At 41.2% G+C, this 20,682-nt stretch overlaps 1 protein-coding gene across 2 annotated transcripts; it reads right to left on the reverse strand.

The window, feature by feature from the left end:
• Positions 1-775: 775 nt before the first annotated feature.
• LOC109894036 (uncharacterized) lies at positions 776-19,470 on the reverse strand. 2 transcript variants are annotated; one of them, XM_031828108.1, is made up of 8 exons: positions 16,774-19,470; positions 14,269-14,399; positions 13,924-14,073; positions 13,730-13,849; positions 13,110-13,262; positions 12,673-12,784; positions 9,309-9,430; positions 776-2,401 (listed from the first exon to the last, which is right to left on the reverse strand). In XM_031828108.1, the coding sequence occupies exons 1-8, from the start codon at positions 17,054-17,056 to the stop codon at positions 1,340-1,342; spliced, it is 2,133 nt and encodes a 710-aa protein (XP_031683968.1). In that variant the 5' UTR covers positions 17,057-19,470; the 3' UTR covers positions 776-1,339. The 2 variants fall into 2 exon arrangements, with proteins under 2 accessions (XP_031683968.1, XP_020342842.2); XM_020487253.2 differs by lacking the exon at positions 13,730-13,849.
• Positions 19,471-20,682: the final 1,212 nt, after the last annotated feature.

Here is a 20,682-nt window from a genome sequence, read left to right on the forward strand (position 1 = left end):
TGATGTGTTGTTGGATTTGCCCCAAACATAACGCTTTGTATTGAGGACATAAAGTTTTTAAAAATGCCACATTTTTTTTGCTGTTTTAATTTAGTCCCTAATTGCAAACAGGATGCATGTTTTGGAATATGTTGTATTCTGTACATTTCTTCTTTTTACTCTGTCATTTAGGTTAGTTTTGTGGAGTAACTACAATGTTGTTGATCCATCCTCAATTCTCCAATCACAGCCATTAAACTATAACTGTATTAAAGTCACCATTGGCCTCATGTTGAAATCCCTGAGCGGTTTCCTTCCTCTCCGGCAACTGAGTTAGGAAGGACGCCTGTATCTTTGCAGTACCTGGGTGTATTGATACACCATCCAAACTGTAATGAATAACTTCACCATGCTCAAAGCAATATTCAATGTTTTTGTTGTTGTTGACCTATCTACCAATAGGCGCCCTTCTTTGCGAGGCATTGGAAAACCTCCCAGGTTTTTGTGGTTGAATCTGTGTTTGAAGTTCACTGCTCAACTGAGCGACCTTACAGATAATTGTACTGGGTACAGAGAAGAGGTAGTCATTCAAAAACCATGTTAAACACTATTATTGCGCACAGAGTGAGCATGCAACTTACATGACTTGTTAAGCAAAGTTTTACTCCTGAATGTATTTAGGCTTGCCATAAGAAAGGGGTTGAATACTTATTTCAGCTTGTCATTTTTAATTCATTTGTAAAAATGTCTAAACTTAATTCCACTTTGACATTATGGAGTATTGTGTGTAGGCCAGTGACACAATCTCAATTTAATCCATTTTAAATTCAGTCTAACACAACAAATGTGAAAAAGTGAAGGGGTGAGAACACTTTCTGACGTCATTGTACGTCTCAACAAAAACTCTGCATGAACTTGATAAACTGCCTTCATTTTCTCATTAAAAGTGTAGTTGAATGGAAGTAATGAAATAGGAATTTGTGACCATCATATAGCCTAAACACATTAGTAACAGAGTTTTTAGGATTATATATATATATATATATATATATACACACCTTCATACCTGGCTGGATGCAGTATTCTACCCAGGAATATTCAACACTGAAATATGTTACTCTCGTTATTCCAAATGCATCTGTGGATCTTCTCTAATAACAATAATGAAAATTAATCTTTGACTTTAATGCAGGGTTTGATCTAAACGTCAGAAGCTATCTTGTGGAATGGTTACTTTCTATGTTTTAGAGTAAATGGTTTTTAAGCTGGTGTATCCTGAGGTAGCTCTTCTCTGAGAATCTCTTCCCACAGTGCGTACAGGCCAACAACCTTTCTCTCGTGTGGACCTTCAGGTGCATCTTCAGCGGGTTCTGGTGGGAGAACCGCTTTTCACTCTACTGGCAGCTGTAGAGTTCTCCCCTGTGTGGACCCTCTGGTGCCTCTTCAGGCTGTACGAGTGGGAGAAGCGCATCTGACACTGGGTACAGCTGAAGGGTTTCACCCCTGTGTGGACCCTCTGGTGAGTCTTTACGTTCTGGAGGCAGCTGAAGCCTTTGTTACAGGACATGCAGATGAACCGTTTCTCTTTACTATTGCCTGATGTTGCTCCCCCTCCCTGAGCCTGGGCCCTTTGGTCCTTTGAGTTCAATACTTGATAGAAAAGGATGCGGCCGTGTGAATCGGAAGGCCCCATCGACGTGGACACTATGTCGCGATCCCTGAGAATGTGTAAAGGGGAGTGGGTCGCAACATTTGGATTAGTCTCTAAACTTTCCCTGTAATCTAAGACATCTCTACCTTGTGAGTGTCCAAGTCCTAAGTGAGTCTTGTCTGCATTCAGTGTCAGAGGAATGTCGCCCTCCATTTTCACAGTCACTTCGTCTACGACTATAACCTCCCCTTTCTTATCTAGGCACCCTTCAGAGTATACGCTACTACTGTACCGGTTCAAGTCCCCTTTAGACAGATCAGTCTGTGTCTCTAAACCCAAGGGCATGTTGCCAGGGTCCATCTCTGGTGTGTAAGAGCAAGGCAGATCATCAACACCAGTGTCTAACGTGTCACAACAGGAATGAACCGTCCTCTGGCTCTGGTGAAATACCAGTAAGTATTCCGAGCCAGGAGCAGGAGGACAGACCAGTCGCTCCAGTCTCTCTGGGTCTGATCCGTGGTCAGATCCTGGGTGTAAGAGCCTGTGTTTTACAGTCTCTGTGTTGGTCTCTGACTTGAGGAATGCGTTCGGCGTTCCACTGAACTCCGTCATGCTACGTCGGGTACTGGGCGGCGCTGGGGCGGAGGTGGTGGGGACCTCTGTGGCTACATGGGGAGCTCCAATCTGGATGTCTCTGCTGTGTCGTTGGTCCTCCTCTCTTCCAGTCCTCTCCAGCTTGACCCCAGGACCTGCAGCCTCTGCATCTGCAGACTGACATAAGAAGAGAAGAGGTTATTACCGGCACATGAGACTAATTGGATAACAATGTCGTAGGGAAGTCTCTCAAGCTATACTTTCTTCCGTTTGGTATATCGGCATCGAACATGTCACCCTCCCTAGGAAAGGGGGTGACCTTGACAATTGATTGTTAAAATGAGAGGCTGCCTGGATCTTTAATTTAAAAGGTCCTTGCTCCCTTTCACCCTAACATAAGAGTTTGATCTGAAACCATTCTTGTGATTGTGTTTTTGCCATCCATTATAAATAATGTTAGTAAGCCTATGTCGCCAGATTATACTACGTGGTCAAAAGTATGTGAACACCTCTTCAAATTAGTGATTTGGCTATTTCAGCCACACCCGTAGCTGACAGGTGTATACAATCAAGCACACAGCCATACAATCTCTATAGGCAAACATTGGAAGTAGAATGGCCCGTACAGAAGAGCTCAGTGACTTTCAATGTGGCACCGTCATAGGATACCACCTTTCCAACAAGTCAGTTCGTCAAATTTCTGCCCTACTAGAGCTGCCGCGGTCAACTGTGAGTGCTGTTATTGTGAAGTGGAAACCTTTAGGAGCAACAACGGCTCAGCCGCAAAGTGGTAAGCCACACAAGCTCACAGAACTGGACCGCCGAGTGCTGTAGCGCGTAATAATCGTCTGTCCTTGGTTGCAACACTCTCTACCAAGTTCCAAACTGCTTCTGGAAGCAACGTCGGCACAATAACTGTTTGTCAGGAGCTTCATGAAATGGGTTTCCATGGCTGATAAGCCGCACACAAGCCTAAGATCACAATGCCAAGTGTCGGCTGGAGTGGTGTAAAGCTCACCACCATTGGACTCTGGAGCAGTGGAAACACGCTCTCTGGAGTGATGAATCACGCTTCACCATCTGGCAGTCCAATGGACGAATCCGGGTTTGGCGGATGCCAGCAGAACGCTAACTGCCCAAATGCATAGTGCCAACTGTAAAGGTTCGTGGAGGAGTAATAATGGTCTGGGGCTGTTTATCATGGTTCGGGCTAGGTCCCTTAGTTCCGGTGAAGGGAAATCTTAATGCTACAGCATACAATGTGATATTCTAGATTATTCTACACTTCCAACTTTGTGGCAACAGTTTGGGGAAGGCCCTTTTCTGATTAAGCATGAAAATGCCCCAGTGCACAAAGTGTGGTCCATACAGAAATGGTTCGTCGAGATCGGTGTGGAAGAACTTGACTGGCATGCACAGAGCCCTGACCGCAACCCCATCTTACACCTTTGAGATGAACTAGAACGCCAAGCTGCGAGCCAGGCCTAATCACCCAACATCAGTGCCCGACCTCACTAATGCTCTTGTGCTGCGGGGACTTGCTTCCATTCAGCCAATGTTCCAACATCTAATGGAAAGCCTTCCCAGAAGAGTGGAGGCTCTTATAGCAGAAAAGGGGGGACCAACTCCATATTAATGCCCATGATTTTGGAATGAGATGTTCGACAAGCAGGTGTCCAAATAGATATACACTACATGTAATCCATTCGTGCTTTTCATATAATTCACGTACCCATAGCAATAGTAAACATTAGGCCATAGAAATGGTACAAAAAAAAACAGACATGCACACTCCCAAGGCAGGTGCATGTCTAATGGTGCTTAAGTAATACAAACTTATGCTCCTAATGCACGTCTAATGTACCTCACTGGACTAGGTAATGGCTTCCCTTAGCCTAATGACCTAGACACATATAGAGTGCACTTATTCAGCTTACTACTATAAGATGTATAATACGCACACATGTACTGGAAAATTTCCAACACAACGCAAAGTAAACACTGCCCGGGGGAAATAATGTGAGGCTGTGCAGTTAAATGACTCATATTTTGAGTTACATGGTGTTAACAAACGTCTAAACAACAACAAACGCTAACGTGGAAATTGTTATTGGTTCCTGTTCACTTCCGTATCGACTGAAGAGAAAGGCTCTTATTGGTTGGCGTCATAGCTCAAAGGGTGTGGTTAAATGAAGTATTTATGTGTATTGTTCTTTGAATTACGGTACAGCTTATTATATCAAATCTCCTATGATCAATACCTTTCAAGATGACAGCAGACTAGCTTAGAAAGAACAGTGTGATAGCGAGACAACAATAGAATGTAGATTCCATCTACGTCACCTCAGTAAGGTAAATATTCAACTGTCCTTTGACAGACTAGCTTAGAAAGAACAGTGTGATAGCGAGACAACAATAGAATGTAGATTCCATCTACGTCACCTCAGTAAGGTAAATATTCAACTGTCCTTTGACAGACTAGCTTAGAAAGAACAGTGTGATAGCGAGACAACAATAGAATGTAGATTCCATCTACGTCACCTCAGTAAGGTAAATATTCAACTGTCCTTTGACAGACTAGCTTAGAAAGAACAGTGTGATAGCGAGACAACAATAGAATGTAGATTCCATCTACGTCACCTCAGTAAGGTAAATATTCAACTGTCCTTTGACAGACTAGCTTAGAAAGAACAGTGTGATAGCGAGACAACAATAGAATGTAGATTCCATCTACGTCACCTCAGTAAGGTAAATATTCAACTGTCCTTGTGCTTCGGTCCTTCTTATGATAATTATTACAATAAGTCTTCACCCACCTTAAACTTCTCCATTTGATTGTGTTACAACCTGGAATTTAAATGGATTTAATTGTAATTTGTCAACAATTTATTGAAAATACTCAGTCAAAGTGGAACAAAAATTCTAACATTGTTTGAAGATTTATGACAACTAAAACATTATTATACCTTGATTACATAGTATTCACCCCCTGAGTAAATACTTTGGTAGTGATTACAGCGTTGAATCTTCTTGGGTAAGTCTCTTGAGAGCTTTGCACACCTGTATGCTATTGTGCAATATTTGCCCAATATTCTTTTAAATTCTTCAACCTCTGTCAAAGTGTTGGGCATCATGGCTAGACAGCAATTTTATGTCTTCCCCTAGATTTTCAAGCAGATTTAAGTCAAAAATGTAACTTGGCCACTCAGGAACGTTCCCAGTCTTCTTGGTAAGCAACTTCAATGTAGATTTGGCTTTGTGTTGTAGGTTATTGTCCTGCTGAAAGGTGAATTCCTCTGGTGTGAAGCAGATTTTACTCTGGGATTTTGCCTGCGCTTAGCTACATCCTGTTTCTTTTCATCCTGAAAAATCCCAGTATTTGCTGATGCCAAGCATACCCATAATGCAGCCACCAACATGCTTGAAAATAAGGAGGCAGTAACTCAGTGATGTGTTCTGTTGTGTTTCCCCCAAACATAAGGCTTTGCATTTAGGCCAAAACGTCCTTTGCTGTGTTTATTTTGTAGTATTACTTTAGTGCTTTGTTGCTTACAGGATGGATGTTTTGGAATATTTGTATTCTTGTCATTCTGTCATTACCTACAGTGTTGATCCATCCTCAATTCTTCCATCTCAGTCATTAAACTCACCAATGAGTTTTAAAAATCACCAATGGCCTCATGGTAACATCCCTGAGCAGTTGCATTCCTGTCCTATAATCATGTCACACACAGTGATACCTTTATGATCACATATGTGATTTGTCTAGAGAAATTTACTCCTGAACTCATTTAGGCTTGCCTAAACAAAGGGGGTGAAAACTTATGCAATGATTACTGTATATTTTAGTTATCCAATTTTTATATTTAAAAAAATCTTCCACTTTGACAAGAGTATTTTGATTAAATTGTTGACGAAAAAAATTACAATTAAATCCATTTTAACTAATTTTAACAAAAATTAGGAAAAGTCTAAAAGGGGAATGAATGTTTAGTTTACCCCTTATATCACTATAAGTTACCACAAGAATATGCAGAACATTTGATTGTATTGATATATTCTGATTTTAAAATACCAACCCAACAGGGTAGAATGAAGCACAACAGGGTATTTGGTATTTTATTAGGATCCCCATTAGCTGTTGCAAAAGCAGCACTTACTCTTCCTGGGGTCAAGATGAAACATAATACAGAATGACATACCGAACATCAATAGACAAGAACAGCTCAAGAACAGAACTACATACATTTATAGAAAATGAAAGCAATAGGGTGGAACAAACAGCAATAATGAATAGATGATTTAAACAATGAAATATTTGATTTAAGGTCTGAACAAGGTCTGAACAAAAATAGTTTTAAAGATTTCACTGAGTTACAGTTCATATAAGGAAATCAGTCAATTGAAATAAATTCATTAGGCCCTAATCTATGGATTTCACATGACTGGGAATACCGATATGTATCTGATATGCATCAGTCACAGATACCTTAAAATAAGGTAGGGGCGTGGATCAGAAAACCAGTCTATCTGGTGTGACCACCATTTGCCTTAAGCAGTGTGACACATCTCCTTCACATAGAGTTGATCAGGCTGTTGATTGTGGCCTGTGGCATGTTGTCCCACTCAATGGCTGTGCGAAGTTTCTGGATATTGGCGGGAACTGGAACACGCTGTTGTACATGTTGTTCCCGAGCATCCCAAACATGCTCAATGGGTGACTTGTCTGGTGAGTATGCAGGCCTTGGAAGAACCGGGGCATTTTCAGGTTCCAAGAATTGTGTACAGATCCTTGCGATGTGGGGCCTTGCATTATTATGCTGAAACATGACGTAAAGGCGGTAGATGAATGGACCACAATGGGCCCGACAGGATCTCATCACGGTATAGCTGTGCATTCAAATTACCATCGATAAAATGCAATTGTGTTCATTGTCCGTAGCTTATGCCTGCCCATACCATAACCCCACGGGGCACTCTGTTCACAACATTGACACGCGACGCCATAAACGTGGTCGGCGGTTGTGAGGCTGGTTGGACATACTTCCAAATTCTCAAAAACAACGTTGGAGGTGGCTTATGGTAGAGAAATTAACATTCAAGTATCTGGCAACAGCTCTTGTGGACATTCCTGCAGTCAGCATGCCAATTGCACACGCCCTCAACATTTGAGACATGTGACATTGTGTTGAGTGACAAAACTGCACATTTCAGAGTGGCCTTTTATTGTCCCCGGCACAAGGTGCAACTGTGTAATGATCATGCTGATTACCTTGACAAAGGAGAAATGCTCACTAACTGGGATGTAAACAAATTGGTGCACAACGTTTTTGCAAAGTAAGTTTTTTTGTGTGTATGGAACATTTCTGGGATCTTTTATTTCAGCTGATGAAATATGGGACAAACACTTTACATGTTGCATTTTATATTTTTTGTTCAATGAATGAAATGGTTGAAAAACATTACACCTATAATAATAATGAATATTGTGCATTAGTTTACTTTCTATTTATTTGATCAAATAAATAAATACACTTTTTAAACATTGTCAATCTGAGTTTGTAAAACATGAACAGATTTATTGTTGCTAGCCAATAACATTACTAATTACAATTATATATGCACATATCATTACTTACATTAGACTATGTAACTAATTAATCATTGTAATGTTATTAGCAAATGTATCTAAATATGTATAAAATATATTATTCAAAGAGAAATGAATACTGACATTGGTCATTTATTTGCCATTTTTTCAAACAACATTTTACAACCGTTAGGTGCATAATCCTAACAGGGTGGAACCTTAGAGTGGAATAATTTAGCTTTACACTGTTTTTTCCCCCACCAACAAATGATACTTCCTGAACATGGTGCCATTGTGGGAGGGGGCTGTTTTTTTAAAGGGGAATTCAGTTTTTCCTCTATATTAATTTAGCCACCTCCGCAAAAGATATGTACATTTAGTTTTTATATTTTTGGAGAGACAAGTTTTTAAATGGATAGTTGTTGGCCTAATGCCTGGAAGTTTACAGGAACAGTTAGCATGTATTTGCGCTAATGCTAGTAGCGATGCATTCCACCCCCCGGCTAGGTTTACTGTCTCTCTAAAAAAATAGGTATTTACACAAGCCTGTTTCAAATAACTTAAAAGGATTAATGAGGGGTATGTGGTTAATTACCCCCTTATCCTAAGACACTTCACATGATAACTATAATATTTAATCTAAATAACAGTTCCAAGACATCCCCATTGTACATTTCAAGTGATATGATTTCTCTCAATTATTAGACACAACTATGTCTGATAAGGCTACTCCTGCAGTGCATACAGGGACACTGCCTCTCCCGTATGGACCTTCTGGTGCACCTTCATATTGTGGTGGTGGGAGAACCTCTTCGCACACTGGGGGCAGCTGTAGGGTTTCTCCCCTGTGTGGACCCTCTGATGCCTCTTCAGGTTGGACGATCTGGAGAAACTGGCAGGGCAGAGATGGCAGCTGAACGCTTTCTCCCCCGTGTGCATCCTCTGGTGGATCTCTACCTGTTTGGGGAAACTGAAGGATATCCCACAGAACGAACACGGAAAGCACTTCTCTTTGGAGCTGCCACCTTTACTGATTCCGTCTCTACTACGGTCATGTGTCAATGGGCTTGTGTTGCCATTTAGTGTTGAGGCACGGGTATGTTCTGAGGTCTGGTTTAACATTAGGAGAGTGTGAGGAGGATGAAGGCCAGGAAGTGTCTGTGTTGTTGCAGGGTCCATGTTCCAGTTGATAGATCCTATAGAAGGTATGCTAAAGGCAGCATCTGTTAGGGGGTTAACCTGAGGCGCCATCAGTCTCTCTGAATCACCACTATAGGAGCAGGACAGAGCATCGCTAGCCGAGTCTGTGTCTGTTCTCTTCAGCCGCATACGGACACCTCCCAGTCCCCGCAGACCAATTGTATGCCTCGCCCTGGTCTCAGCCAGTCCTGGTCTCAGTTCAGTTGTTGTTTTGTGTTCCACTGTCTGTTTTTGGTTGTTATTAACAGTGTTGCTCCCCAGCCCAGAGTTGAGGACACTGTCCCATCCACTGACCTCCACTATGTGATCTCTAGTCCTGGCCTGCTCAGTGATGTTGTCCCCTGGGTCCTTGGCTGCACCGTCCTGGGAATCCAAGATGTCCGCCCAGTCTCCTCTGTTAGCCTCCAGCCAACCACCTGCAAGAGGTTACAAAATACTTTCCAAACGTGGAAGATAAAATGTAACGTTATGACTATAAATACTGTTCCCTGAAGGAGGGAAACAAGGTACAACATACTATGGGGAGTCGCACACTCGCCACTTCGATTGAAGGATCTACAATCACGCCTGACAAGGCCAATGAAATCCGCCCAACGCTGGACACCCCGCCTTCCACAGGATTCATTCCTTCCTTCAATTTAATATCTCTCTCAAGGTTTGACAAACTTTTTTAGCCACAAGTAGTGCAGACTTTTTACTTGTTCGAAAGCAAACCTGCCCATACGCCTGGGACAACAGGACTCTGCGCAACATGAGTTGTCAGGGTCCTCGCCTAAAGGGCAGAGAGAGAGGCACAAGAATCAATGATAAGCCCTCCCAGCGCACCCTCTCCAACGTGGGCTGAATCAGAACCACTGGCGGAAATGCATAAAGGAAGGTCAAAAGGTCACTGGTGCGCCAGAGAGTCTTTCCCAACGGGGCGCTTGGGTCCTTCGTGCAGAAAAAAAGACGACAATATGCATTGCAAGAAAATGCGCGAAGATCTGTCGGCATTGCCGAACCTCTCCCATATCTGGGCAACCACCCAGGGGTGTAGTCTCCACCCTTGATGGCCCCCCCTGGATAGCAGATCCACCCGAGTTGAGGTAACCAGGAACATGCATCACCTGATGTGAGAGCAAATGTGCACTGCTCCACCACAACAGGGGGCGAGCCAAGGTGAGGAGGGGGAGGGTCCGCCCATGCCTGTTGATGTATTATATATACATTTAAGTCATTTAGCACACGCTCTTATCCAGCGTGACTTACAAGAGTGAGAGTGCACATTTGTGTACCATTTTCATACTGGTCCCCCGTGGGAACTGAACCAACAACCCTGGCATTGCAAGCACCATGCTCTACCAACTGAGCCACCATTGTTAGATACGACCAGCACACAGTGGTGTAAAGTACTTAAGTACAAATACTTGAAAGTACTGCTTAAGTAGTTTTTGGGGGTATCTGTACTTTACTATTCATATTTGTGCCTACTTTTACTTTACTACATTCCAAAATAAAATTATGTACTTTTTACTCCATACATTTTCCTTGACACCCAAAAGTACAGGAAATGTGTCAAATTCACACACTTATCAAGAGAACATCCCTTGTTAAATACAAATACTTAGTTTGTAAATCATGTCTGAGTGTTGGAGTGTGCCCCTGGCTCTCGTCAATTAAAATAAAAAATACAATTCTGCCGTCTGGTTTACTTAATAAGAAATTTGAAATGGTTTATACTTTTACTTTTGATACTTAAGTATATTTAAAAGCAAATACATTTAAACTTTTACTCAAGTAGTATTTTACTGAGTGACTTTTTTTACTTGAGTAATTTTCTATGAAGGCATCTTTACTTTTCCTCAAGTATGACAATTTAGTACTTTTAACACCACTGCCCACACATGTCTGACAATCAGAAGTTCCAGGTAATTGATATGCCGGGCTCTCTGCGACACCGTCCATACTTCTCGAATTCAGTAACCCTCGCACACCGCGCCCCGTCTGTCGTGACCATCTTGCAGGACAACACCTGGCCCATGAGAACCCCTTGTAACCGGGGATCCCTCCACTGGGCCAGTGCCTGAAGGCATGTCGGGGACACCTGAATTGACCCTGAATTGACCGGTTTAGGTGGCGAGATGCATCCAAGCGTGTTGCTAGCCCCCAGCACTGGAACAGCCTCGTGGGAATGACCACCATCCATAGAAGCATCATCCCCAGTAGACGCAGGAACTGGTGAAAACATACAGGAACTGGTGAAAAACAAATTTGGGCCAAGCAGAGCTGGAAACCCAACAACCTCTCCGGGGATAGAAAAGTGCTATTTAAGGATGAGTCTAACTCCAGACCCAGGAATGGAATGTGCTGACACAACTATTTTTCTGGTTTACAATAAAACCTAGAGAATGAACACGGGGCATTAGCCTCGGTGTGTAACACTGCTTGTTCCTTTGACTGCCATCAGCCAATCATCCTGATAGGTCAACACACTCAGCCCCTGGCCCCTCATGGAGTACCAAAAAATGATGCTACTTTCATAGCGTGAGGAGGTGGCTGTCCCCAAACTAAGTCCTCTTCATCACCCGGAAGTGTCCAGGGACACCGTGGTGTCAACCAAACATGGGCCCTGAATGTCACCGAACCCACCGGCTCACCACCTCCCTGCTGGGAGGCTAGTTCCACCTTTTCCGACAACAGCCTCAAGCCCCTCTCCGCTTCCTGCACCTCGGTCCCAGCCAAGTTGCCGGATTCTTGGAAAGGAAAGTCGCAAAGAATGCTACGACGTCTTTCCAGGGAGTTTTCGCACATTATGTGCACATTATGTGCACACGGACTGGTTCGCATAGTATAACCGCATGACTGGGGGCGTGATCGTGACCCTGAACCCAGCTTAGCCATCGTCGTCTCAGTCGCTTTCTTAGCCATCTTACTCATTGCTCCAGAAAACTGAAGAATAATTAACTGTTTGGGATTAGGAAACTAACGATACCAAATACAAACTTCAGCACACAACGTCCAGGGGGGTGAGCAAACTCTACCACAGTCTCTTTTCCCAATTGTTTGTTTTAGTAGCGTTAATTGTTCCTGTTCACACCAAGGTGAAGAGTGGAATAGTTGACGGAATAAATCCGAGCCTTGCGATTATCACCTGTGGAAGGACGGGGCTTCCAGCGAGGTACAGATTTCATTGGCCTTGTCAGGCGTGATTGTGGATCCTTCAACCAGTCACGAGAGTGCGACTCCCCATAGTATGTTGTACCGAAGTTGACTGACTGACTGAAGAGGAACTCCAATACATTTTTCTGTCAATTACCTGGTGAAGTTCATGTTTTTGTATGTCAACATAAGTTGTATTCATTTCATTTTATGAATGAAGAAAATGAAGAAAGAATCATATACAGGCGCATCACTATTACCATTGAAGAGGGCTCTATGCTGACTTTTTATTATTACAAGGAGTATGTAAGTTGAAAAATGTAGGCGCACAAAGAAATTTAGGAGTACAATTAAACATATTTCAGGTATTAAAGCCAGAATATTACATTTTTCTAGGCACACTGGTAGTAAATTAAAATTCCTAGTTTCACTACAAAATATTTAGATGCATATGTGAGTAAAATGGTCGCACTGTAGAACCCTGTTGAGGATCTATAGGTTATATGTATGTCTCTCTTACCTTGCTCCCCCATCTTTAGCCCACTCAGCAGATCAATGCTCTCGGGTCCGTCTTCTATTGTCTCCTCTTTGACTAGCAGCAGATCAGGCTTCCCATCCTCCACGTCTACTGACTGTAAGAGATACAGAGTGAGAGGATGTTGGATCAAGAAATCTGATATGAACACCCTGCTATGGAGCATCTTCTGATTGGGCAATGAGGGACTGCTATGAGTATTATGCAAACATGTTAGTTGATTTGATTACTTGACACTCTTTAAAATAGTTTGATAATTCAGGCATGGTCCCACACTTTTGACAAAATTAATCAAGACCTGGGCCAGTTTCCACAGTCTTAGTAGGAGTGCTGATCGAGGATCAGAACTCCTACTCTGAGAGACTTTGTGGATATGGGCCCTGACCTAATACTATTCAGACAGTAGTTCACAGTGGGCTCACCTCAGTGAGACTGTGTGTGGTCCTGTGCTGCTCAGCTGGTTCCTCTGTGGGTTCAGGAGGAGGTGTAGTCTGGTTGTCCTCTATGACCATGTTCCCCTCAGTGTTCCCCAGACCCTCCTCCTTCACCAGCAGCACCTCTGGACCCTCCTCCTCCTGGAAGAGAGGTGATACAGATTACACAGACATACACTCCCTCGGGTACGTACACACACACAGATAATAAACCCACTTTCAACATGGAGTGTTTACCCATCCCCACTCCATTTGAGTCCCATACTGTAGTTAGAGAATGACTTCATTGCTGTTAAACCCATCATGGTGGACATAAATAAATATGTTGTGGATAAATCAGTCAGCTATGATAAGTCAAAAGTCATCAGACAAACCTTAAACTATTTTGAAGTGTACAATAAGTATTTGACTTTCACAGTCACTTCATCTAGAATCAGATCCTCCCCTTTCTTATCTAGGCACCCTTCAGTGTATACACTACTACTCTATTGGTTCCAGTCCCCTCTAGACAGATCAGTCTGTCTCTAAACCCAAGGGCATGTTGCCAGGGTCCATCTCTGTAGAGTAATAACCCGATGGATCATCACCACCAGTGTCTAATGTCTCACCATTTCCACGGTAATGAACCGTTCTCTGGCGTTGGTTAAATACTGGAAAGTACTCTGGGCCCGGAGCAGGAGGATAGCCCAGTGGCCCCAGCCTCTCTGAGGCTGATCCGTGGTCAGATCCTGTATGTAAGAGCCTATGTGTTAAAATCTACGTCTGTCTCTGACTTGAGGATGGTGTTCGGCGTTCCACTGACCTCCGTGATGCTGCGTTGGGTCCTGGGCCTGGGCGGTGCTGGGACGGTGGTGGGGTCCTCAGTGGCTTCATGGGGCACTCCAGCCACTCCAGTCTGGATGTGTCTGCTGTGCCGTGGGTCCTCCTCTCTTTCAGACCAGGCATCTGCAGGCTGACACAAGAAGAGAGGAGGTTATTACCGGCAGTCTAATTGGATAACAATGTTGTAGGAAAGTCTCACAAGCTCCCCTATGGCAGATAAATGAGGATGTACATGTAAGCAAGTGAATAGCCAAGGGGAGCCTTTCTGAAATATACAGGCCACATTTGTTGGACTGAAATTTTTATGTAATACTATTACACTAACCTCTATCATGATAACGTGCTGGGTTGAGGTTCCACTCCCCTCATCAACAGTGATTGGTTGGTCATCTCTCCATGTATTGTCTGTCGCTGGCTTCACAAAGCTCCTGTGGCCTCCAGTGAAATGTCCTTCACCTGAGAGAGTGATTGGGGGAAAAGAATGGATTAGGTTAGTTACTGTCAATGCTCAATGGTATATTGTACACTATTGTTACTGTCTAGAATTGGCAAGGATGTAAGGCAACACTTCTCATAACTTCTTGATATACTATTTATTGATCAATGTATTAACCCATTTAATCCCGAATTTTCCCCAGACATGAAAATATCCAAATCATGTGTCATTAGTAACCCTTTGAAGTAATCAATCATTATTTTATGAAATTTTTAATGGAAAAGTAGGTTGAAAAGGTCTGTTTTATGGTCGGTCACAATTAGATAATGTTACGTATACTAAATTAACATATTTCTCCTATGCAGTTATCAAAGTTCTTATAAATCCCAACCCAGTTATTCACACATTTAAAACTCTGTCACTTGCAGTCCCCAGCATTGCTACTAGAATGCCCCGTCACATTCTAGTGTGACTATTTTACACATCAAAAACCCTTATACAACACGATATGAATACTGAGAGCAAAGACAAAAAACAACAACCATCAACGCATTTCAACATTGTTACTTTAGTGCAACATGTATTGAAACATTAATATTGTAACTTTATTGTAACATTTGGACTTGTACTTTAGTGCAATATTCATTGTAACATTGTCATTGTGACATTTTAGTGCAACATTCACTAACAACTGTATAGCAGTCGTGTGATTCATTCCCACTGAACATAAAGGTAACATGTAGGATAGTAGCCTGTAGATTATACATTCAAGTAGAGGCCTACACTGAACAAAATATATATATATATATATATATCATAGAGGTACGCTTCAGAACCAAGTGCAAGATTAGTTTGTGCATCACTGTTTTGAACTATGATCAGTCAGTCCTGGTACATCTACTGTCATACAGTATGTCTTGAATCAATTGACCTTTCTTTTCCAAAAACATTTCAGTCATTTTGATTGTCTTGATCGTCGACTTTTCTTTTCTTCCTAGTCCGTTGTACTGCTTCTCCTCACCCTTTATCGACTTTTCTATTTTTCTTTTATTGTCTTTTTCAACCCTTTTTCATTCGCTCTCATCTCCTTTTCTACGATCCATGGTATATCTTGAAGCACCCAATGTGCAGTGGCGCTTTCCATTTCTCACATGCATAGGTAGTACGTTTGTCACAATGACGGCTTCTCCTGAACCGGAGCATCGTGTTGATTGGCCAGTGAGAAGATTTGTTATATATTGCCTGATCTTCAACAGTGGTGGCCAGTAAAGATCTCCTTCCGTGGCTCAGTGGTTTCGTGCCAAACTTTTGCATTTTTGGTCTGTATACTATGTGTTTTGGAATCACATCGGTGGTAGGACTCTTCGATCGTTTGAACTCAATTATTTTTGACCACCTGCAAAATTCCCCTTGGCTCTGCTGGCTGACCCCTCTGGCTGGTAGAGGCCCTTGGCTCTTCATTATCAACAATGGAGGGGGTTGTGGATCGGTGGGGGGGGGGGGGGGGGTGGTAATAATCACTGATAACGTTGTTTCTGTCATGATCTGTTCGCATAGGATCAGCATATGCATTCAACAGCCTGGCTGGCGAATGGCCTGTCCATAGTCCATATCTGACCCATCGCTATCACAATCACTCAGGACAGCATCTTTCTCATTTTGAGGGATAACTGCAATGTTGCATGCCTTGTCTGGGCAGTCACCTAGATCAAACATATCCAGAACATGACTTAAAGTTAAACTATTAAACTACTAGCAGCCATCCTCTTCTCATGGTGCAACAAGGAAGTAAACAGCTCTGGTCATGTGACAATTTACACTAAACATGTGACACTGCACATCATTCATTGAGACCCTTTATTATTTCAATATTTGCTGTAAATGCATTGATAGATCATTCAGTAAAGGTTTTAGAGCCTTATAACTGAAAACGTTTTTTCCCGTTCACAAAATGGGATTAAATAGGTTAAGTTTGATGCATCAAATTGTTTTTAATTAGTAAATAATAGGAAATGCAGTACATCAAATATTTAGTTAGAATATGATATGTTGTCTTTATGCAAGATAGCTAAGTAATCCGGGGGAACTCTTGCATACTATCCAAAAACTGACCAAGACCCAATTCTAGTTAACACAGTTTCCAAAACTTGGTCCTAAGAGATGCACTTTTTTCCCCCACCAACACTGCAAAGCTGATTTAAATGATCAAATCTTGATGATTAGTATACTATTTGTATAAGATGTGTAGTGCTAGGGCAAAAAAACAAAACCTGCACCCTTTAGGGTCTGGAGGACCGAGTTTGGGAAATGCTGAGTTAACGCATCTAAAGTCACACATGCGCATAGGATAACGGGGCGACAGGCCCCGCAGCCTCAGTCTTCGGCAAAACGTACCTCTGGTCATTCCTCTGTTTCGGTTGAGGATCTTGACACTACTGGGACGACTGGCGAGGACGCGCTCTCGCATTGTCCTTTCTGCGCGCTCCCGTGCCACTTTCAGATCGAGTAGCTGTAGTTTCCTCCGCAATGAGCTGTTTTCTTTCCGACTTTGAGTTATTTCCAAACGAAACACTTCATAGTCGTCGTCTACGAGTTTACAGATCTCTGCAACGGCTGCATTTGCTAGCACCTCCATGATGGAGGCTATCTGAGTGTGAAAAACCATACAGTTAGCCATTGTTAGCAGCTAGCTAGCGTTAACTAGATAACATCGATCAACCAAGTCCCGTCTCCAACGAGAATTAAACACTACCTGGGAAAAGTATGTGATGCTGTTCATTTAAATGTCATGAGTTCCACTGCGTTAATAAACGTCTTAATAAAAACGCTAACGTTGAAATTGTTCTTAGTCAATGTTCACTTCCGTTTAAACTGAAGAGAAATTATCTTATTGGGTGGCGTCATAGCTCAAAGGGTGTGGTTTGAATAACGGTCCTGTTTTACGTTACGCATCAAATCTCATATGATCGAGTATCTTTTAATACCTGTGTTTGGTTTGCTACATGTTTGATGAAGCAATGTAAGTTGATTTTTGTATTATGAATAATAAAAAATACTTATTTAAAAAAAAACTTAAACAACAAAAAAAGTATATTTCAAGCTGAGAGCAGACTAGTTTAGAAAGAGCATTGTGTTAGCAAAAATAGAGTAGAAAATAATAGAATCACCTCAGTAAGGTAAATATTAATCTGTCCGAGTTCTGTTTAGTTGACTGCTTCTATCTCTACAAGTTACCACAAAATATACACAACATTTGGAATAGTTCAATTATGATTTTAAAATACCTACCCAGGTAGCACTCACCTGGCTAACTTGTGTGCTGTCATGAGGGACGCCCAACAATATGAATTTTTTTTCTAAGTATTGAGAACGCTTGGAAGCAGGCAATGTTGAAAAGTTATCTGTAGACATGTTGTAAGTATGCGCCCGCAACCCATATTCTCCGCAAAATGCTCTCATGGTCAACAGAGCTGATCATGGACTGTTGGATATCAGACAAACAGCAGGAATACATAATTGCATATCTATTGTTTTGTAACTAATTACAGAGTACAAGTCACTGATACACTTCACAATAATTAGTAAAGGCTGAGTCACCTTAGAAGCTTAGACATAAGAGAATGTACATGAAAACAGCATACAATAAGTGTACTGGACAATTTATTGCTTTCCCTGCATTATCATGATCAATGACAATGTGTTCAGAATTGTATGTATTGATCAGACAATTATTTGATCATTTACAATAGGCCAGCATAGCTGATATATTGAGCAACATGAACACTCATGAGAAATAAAGGTGAAAAATAATGGCGAGACAACTGACAAACAGTGTGCAGGAACCCATTGACTAGTACAAATTGTAACACTCATCTCCTGTCCAAATGCTTGAAAAAACAATACAAAGTAACATGTGATATCACCTTAAAGTGAATAAGTTATGCTTTAGGAAATGCAAACAACTGCAGAGATTGATGGGGAGGGCAGAGGGAGAGGTGGGTGACCCATGTACCCCGCTTCAATCAAGCAGGCTTCAGTCACCCCCAAGATTAAAGCGGGAGACAAATCCAGCCATGGCCTCCTCCTTGTCAGGCCTCTCACACTGGGCAGATGGGTCCTGGGATGGACAGCTCGCACAGCTTCCCCACATAGAGCGCTGGATCAAGGGTGATCTTGTTGAAGAGGAGATCCAGGAGCCTGTCTACATAGCCTGTAATATTTTTGAAAAATGGGTAGTGTAATGCAGTAATGCTTGTTAAATGGGTAGTGAATTTAATTTACATGTATTTACTGTTCTGAGTTATGATGCTATTAATTTGTTGATGTAGTGATCTATCCATTCTACAATGTGTTTTCTTGTGTTTTTGGTGTTTCTGATATAGATATTACTGAGTTGGACCAAGCCATTAAACAAATGCCTATGCCAACTCTTTACCTGGACAATTGGAGACCAATCACATTGTTGGCAACTGACTATAAATTACTAGCCAATGTCTATGCCAATAGGCTGAAAAAAGACCTTGATGATATAATCAGTGAAACTCAATCAGCCTTCATTAACATAAAAAAAAGTCAATTCTGTTATGTTTAGATTTGTTTGGAGGAGTAAAACATTATATTCAGAATCACAATTAGTGAAAGGCTTTAATCGTGGAGGTTTTGTTAATGTAATTTATATGTTTAAATTAATGATTGGAATATTCCACCCTGAAACCATATAATTGTATAAAATTGAGTAGTCAGTAAAATTATATATCTGTGAGTGTAGTTTTAGTCAGAATTAGGGTAAAACAATATATCTGTACAATATGTCTTTATAGTATCTTAAACACAGACTGTCTGAGCAAAATTCGGTGCCGACTTGACTAGAGATTTGTGAGAGGACAGGGAGTACGTCTCAAGGTCCCATGGTCTCCCTAATCTCTGTCGGCTGGGTAGTGAGACAGTATGTGCGTATGATACCTTCTGTTTGTCTGTGAAAGTATCTGCGTAAGGAGTCTGTTTGTGTGTGAAAGTATGTGCATAAGAGCCAGTATAAAATGAATGGTTTTGTACAATGAACCAGCGCTCTCGTAATTAAACTTTCTGACTATCGTAGCTGGGCCTCCGTCTGTTTCATTCAACCAGTATCTTACAGATTCTGGGTTGCAGACTGAGTAGTTTAATTGAATTGTGTTATGAACACTGAGAACATAATTCTCATGACAGGTTTACAGGCTATTGATTTTGAGTCGTTAGTGGGAGCTTTTAGAATTAAATGGTTGAAATGATGTCTGTCTAATCCTACTTCTATGTAGCATCATATCCCTAACAGTCTGTTTAATAAACTTGGTGGACTTGAATTCCTAATGAAATGTGATTTTGACCCTCCAAAATTACCTGCAAAATTGTTTAAGTTTCACCAGCAAATGTTATTTTTCTAGAAAATGATATTCAAGGAAAATATTTCCCCCTACAAAACATTGATTTGGAATAATAAGAGTTATTAAAATTAATAGGAAATCCATTTTCAAAGGCCTTTGGTTTGACAAGGGTATTAATTTTGTATGTGATTTGGTAGACAACACTGGGGAGTTTGAGTTCATTGGTAAATTTCAGGTTAATATTACTCAGAGAATATATGAAGGTTTTGCAAAGCAATTCCACTTCCTTTACTTGGATTTATTAAGAACACTTTGTTATATTGTGAGGTTGTTCTCTCTTTTCCAAGTTTACAAATTAATAACTTGAATCTATTGGATAAAAAATGCAACAATAAGTGGATATGATTGGCAGTTAATTAAGTCATTTTTTGGTGATTATAATTCAATATACTGCTATGAAAGTGACCAACCCATGCTATGGTCAAAAGCGACTACCTTTTTCCTCACTTGTCCAGTTATCCCAAAGTTAAAGAAACTAATTTTAAAATATTTTCTTCTATCTACCCTCTTAATGATTTCTTGCACAAAAGATTCCATTTTGACAGAATGCCTTGTGTTTTTTGTTCCTCTGATTCAGAATTAATAGAGCATTTATTTTTTTCATGCCACCATTCTAGTAAACTATGGATTGAAGTTCATGAATGGTTGTGTATAAAATCTCCAGAAATACCTATGTTTACCTTTGATGATGTTGAATGGCATTATGCTATCCTTGTAATTCCGATCATAACTATTTTATTAACATTATTATTCTCTTGTCCAAATATTATGTTCACAAATGTAAATGGGGTGGAAAAATCCCCTATTTTGTAGTTTTTTTCCCATTGAACTATTACAATTTTATAAATCCCTCAAACTTGTGAAACTTAAAAAGTTGGAA

This window comes from Oncorhynchus kisutch, linkage group LG7 (genome assembly GCF_002021735.2).
Source record: "Oncorhynchus kisutch isolate 150728-3 linkage group LG7, Okis_V2, whole genome shotgun sequence".
Classification (NCBI taxonomy): domain Eukaryota; kingdom Metazoa; phylum Chordata; class Actinopteri; order Salmoniformes; family Salmonidae; genus Oncorhynchus; species Oncorhynchus kisutch.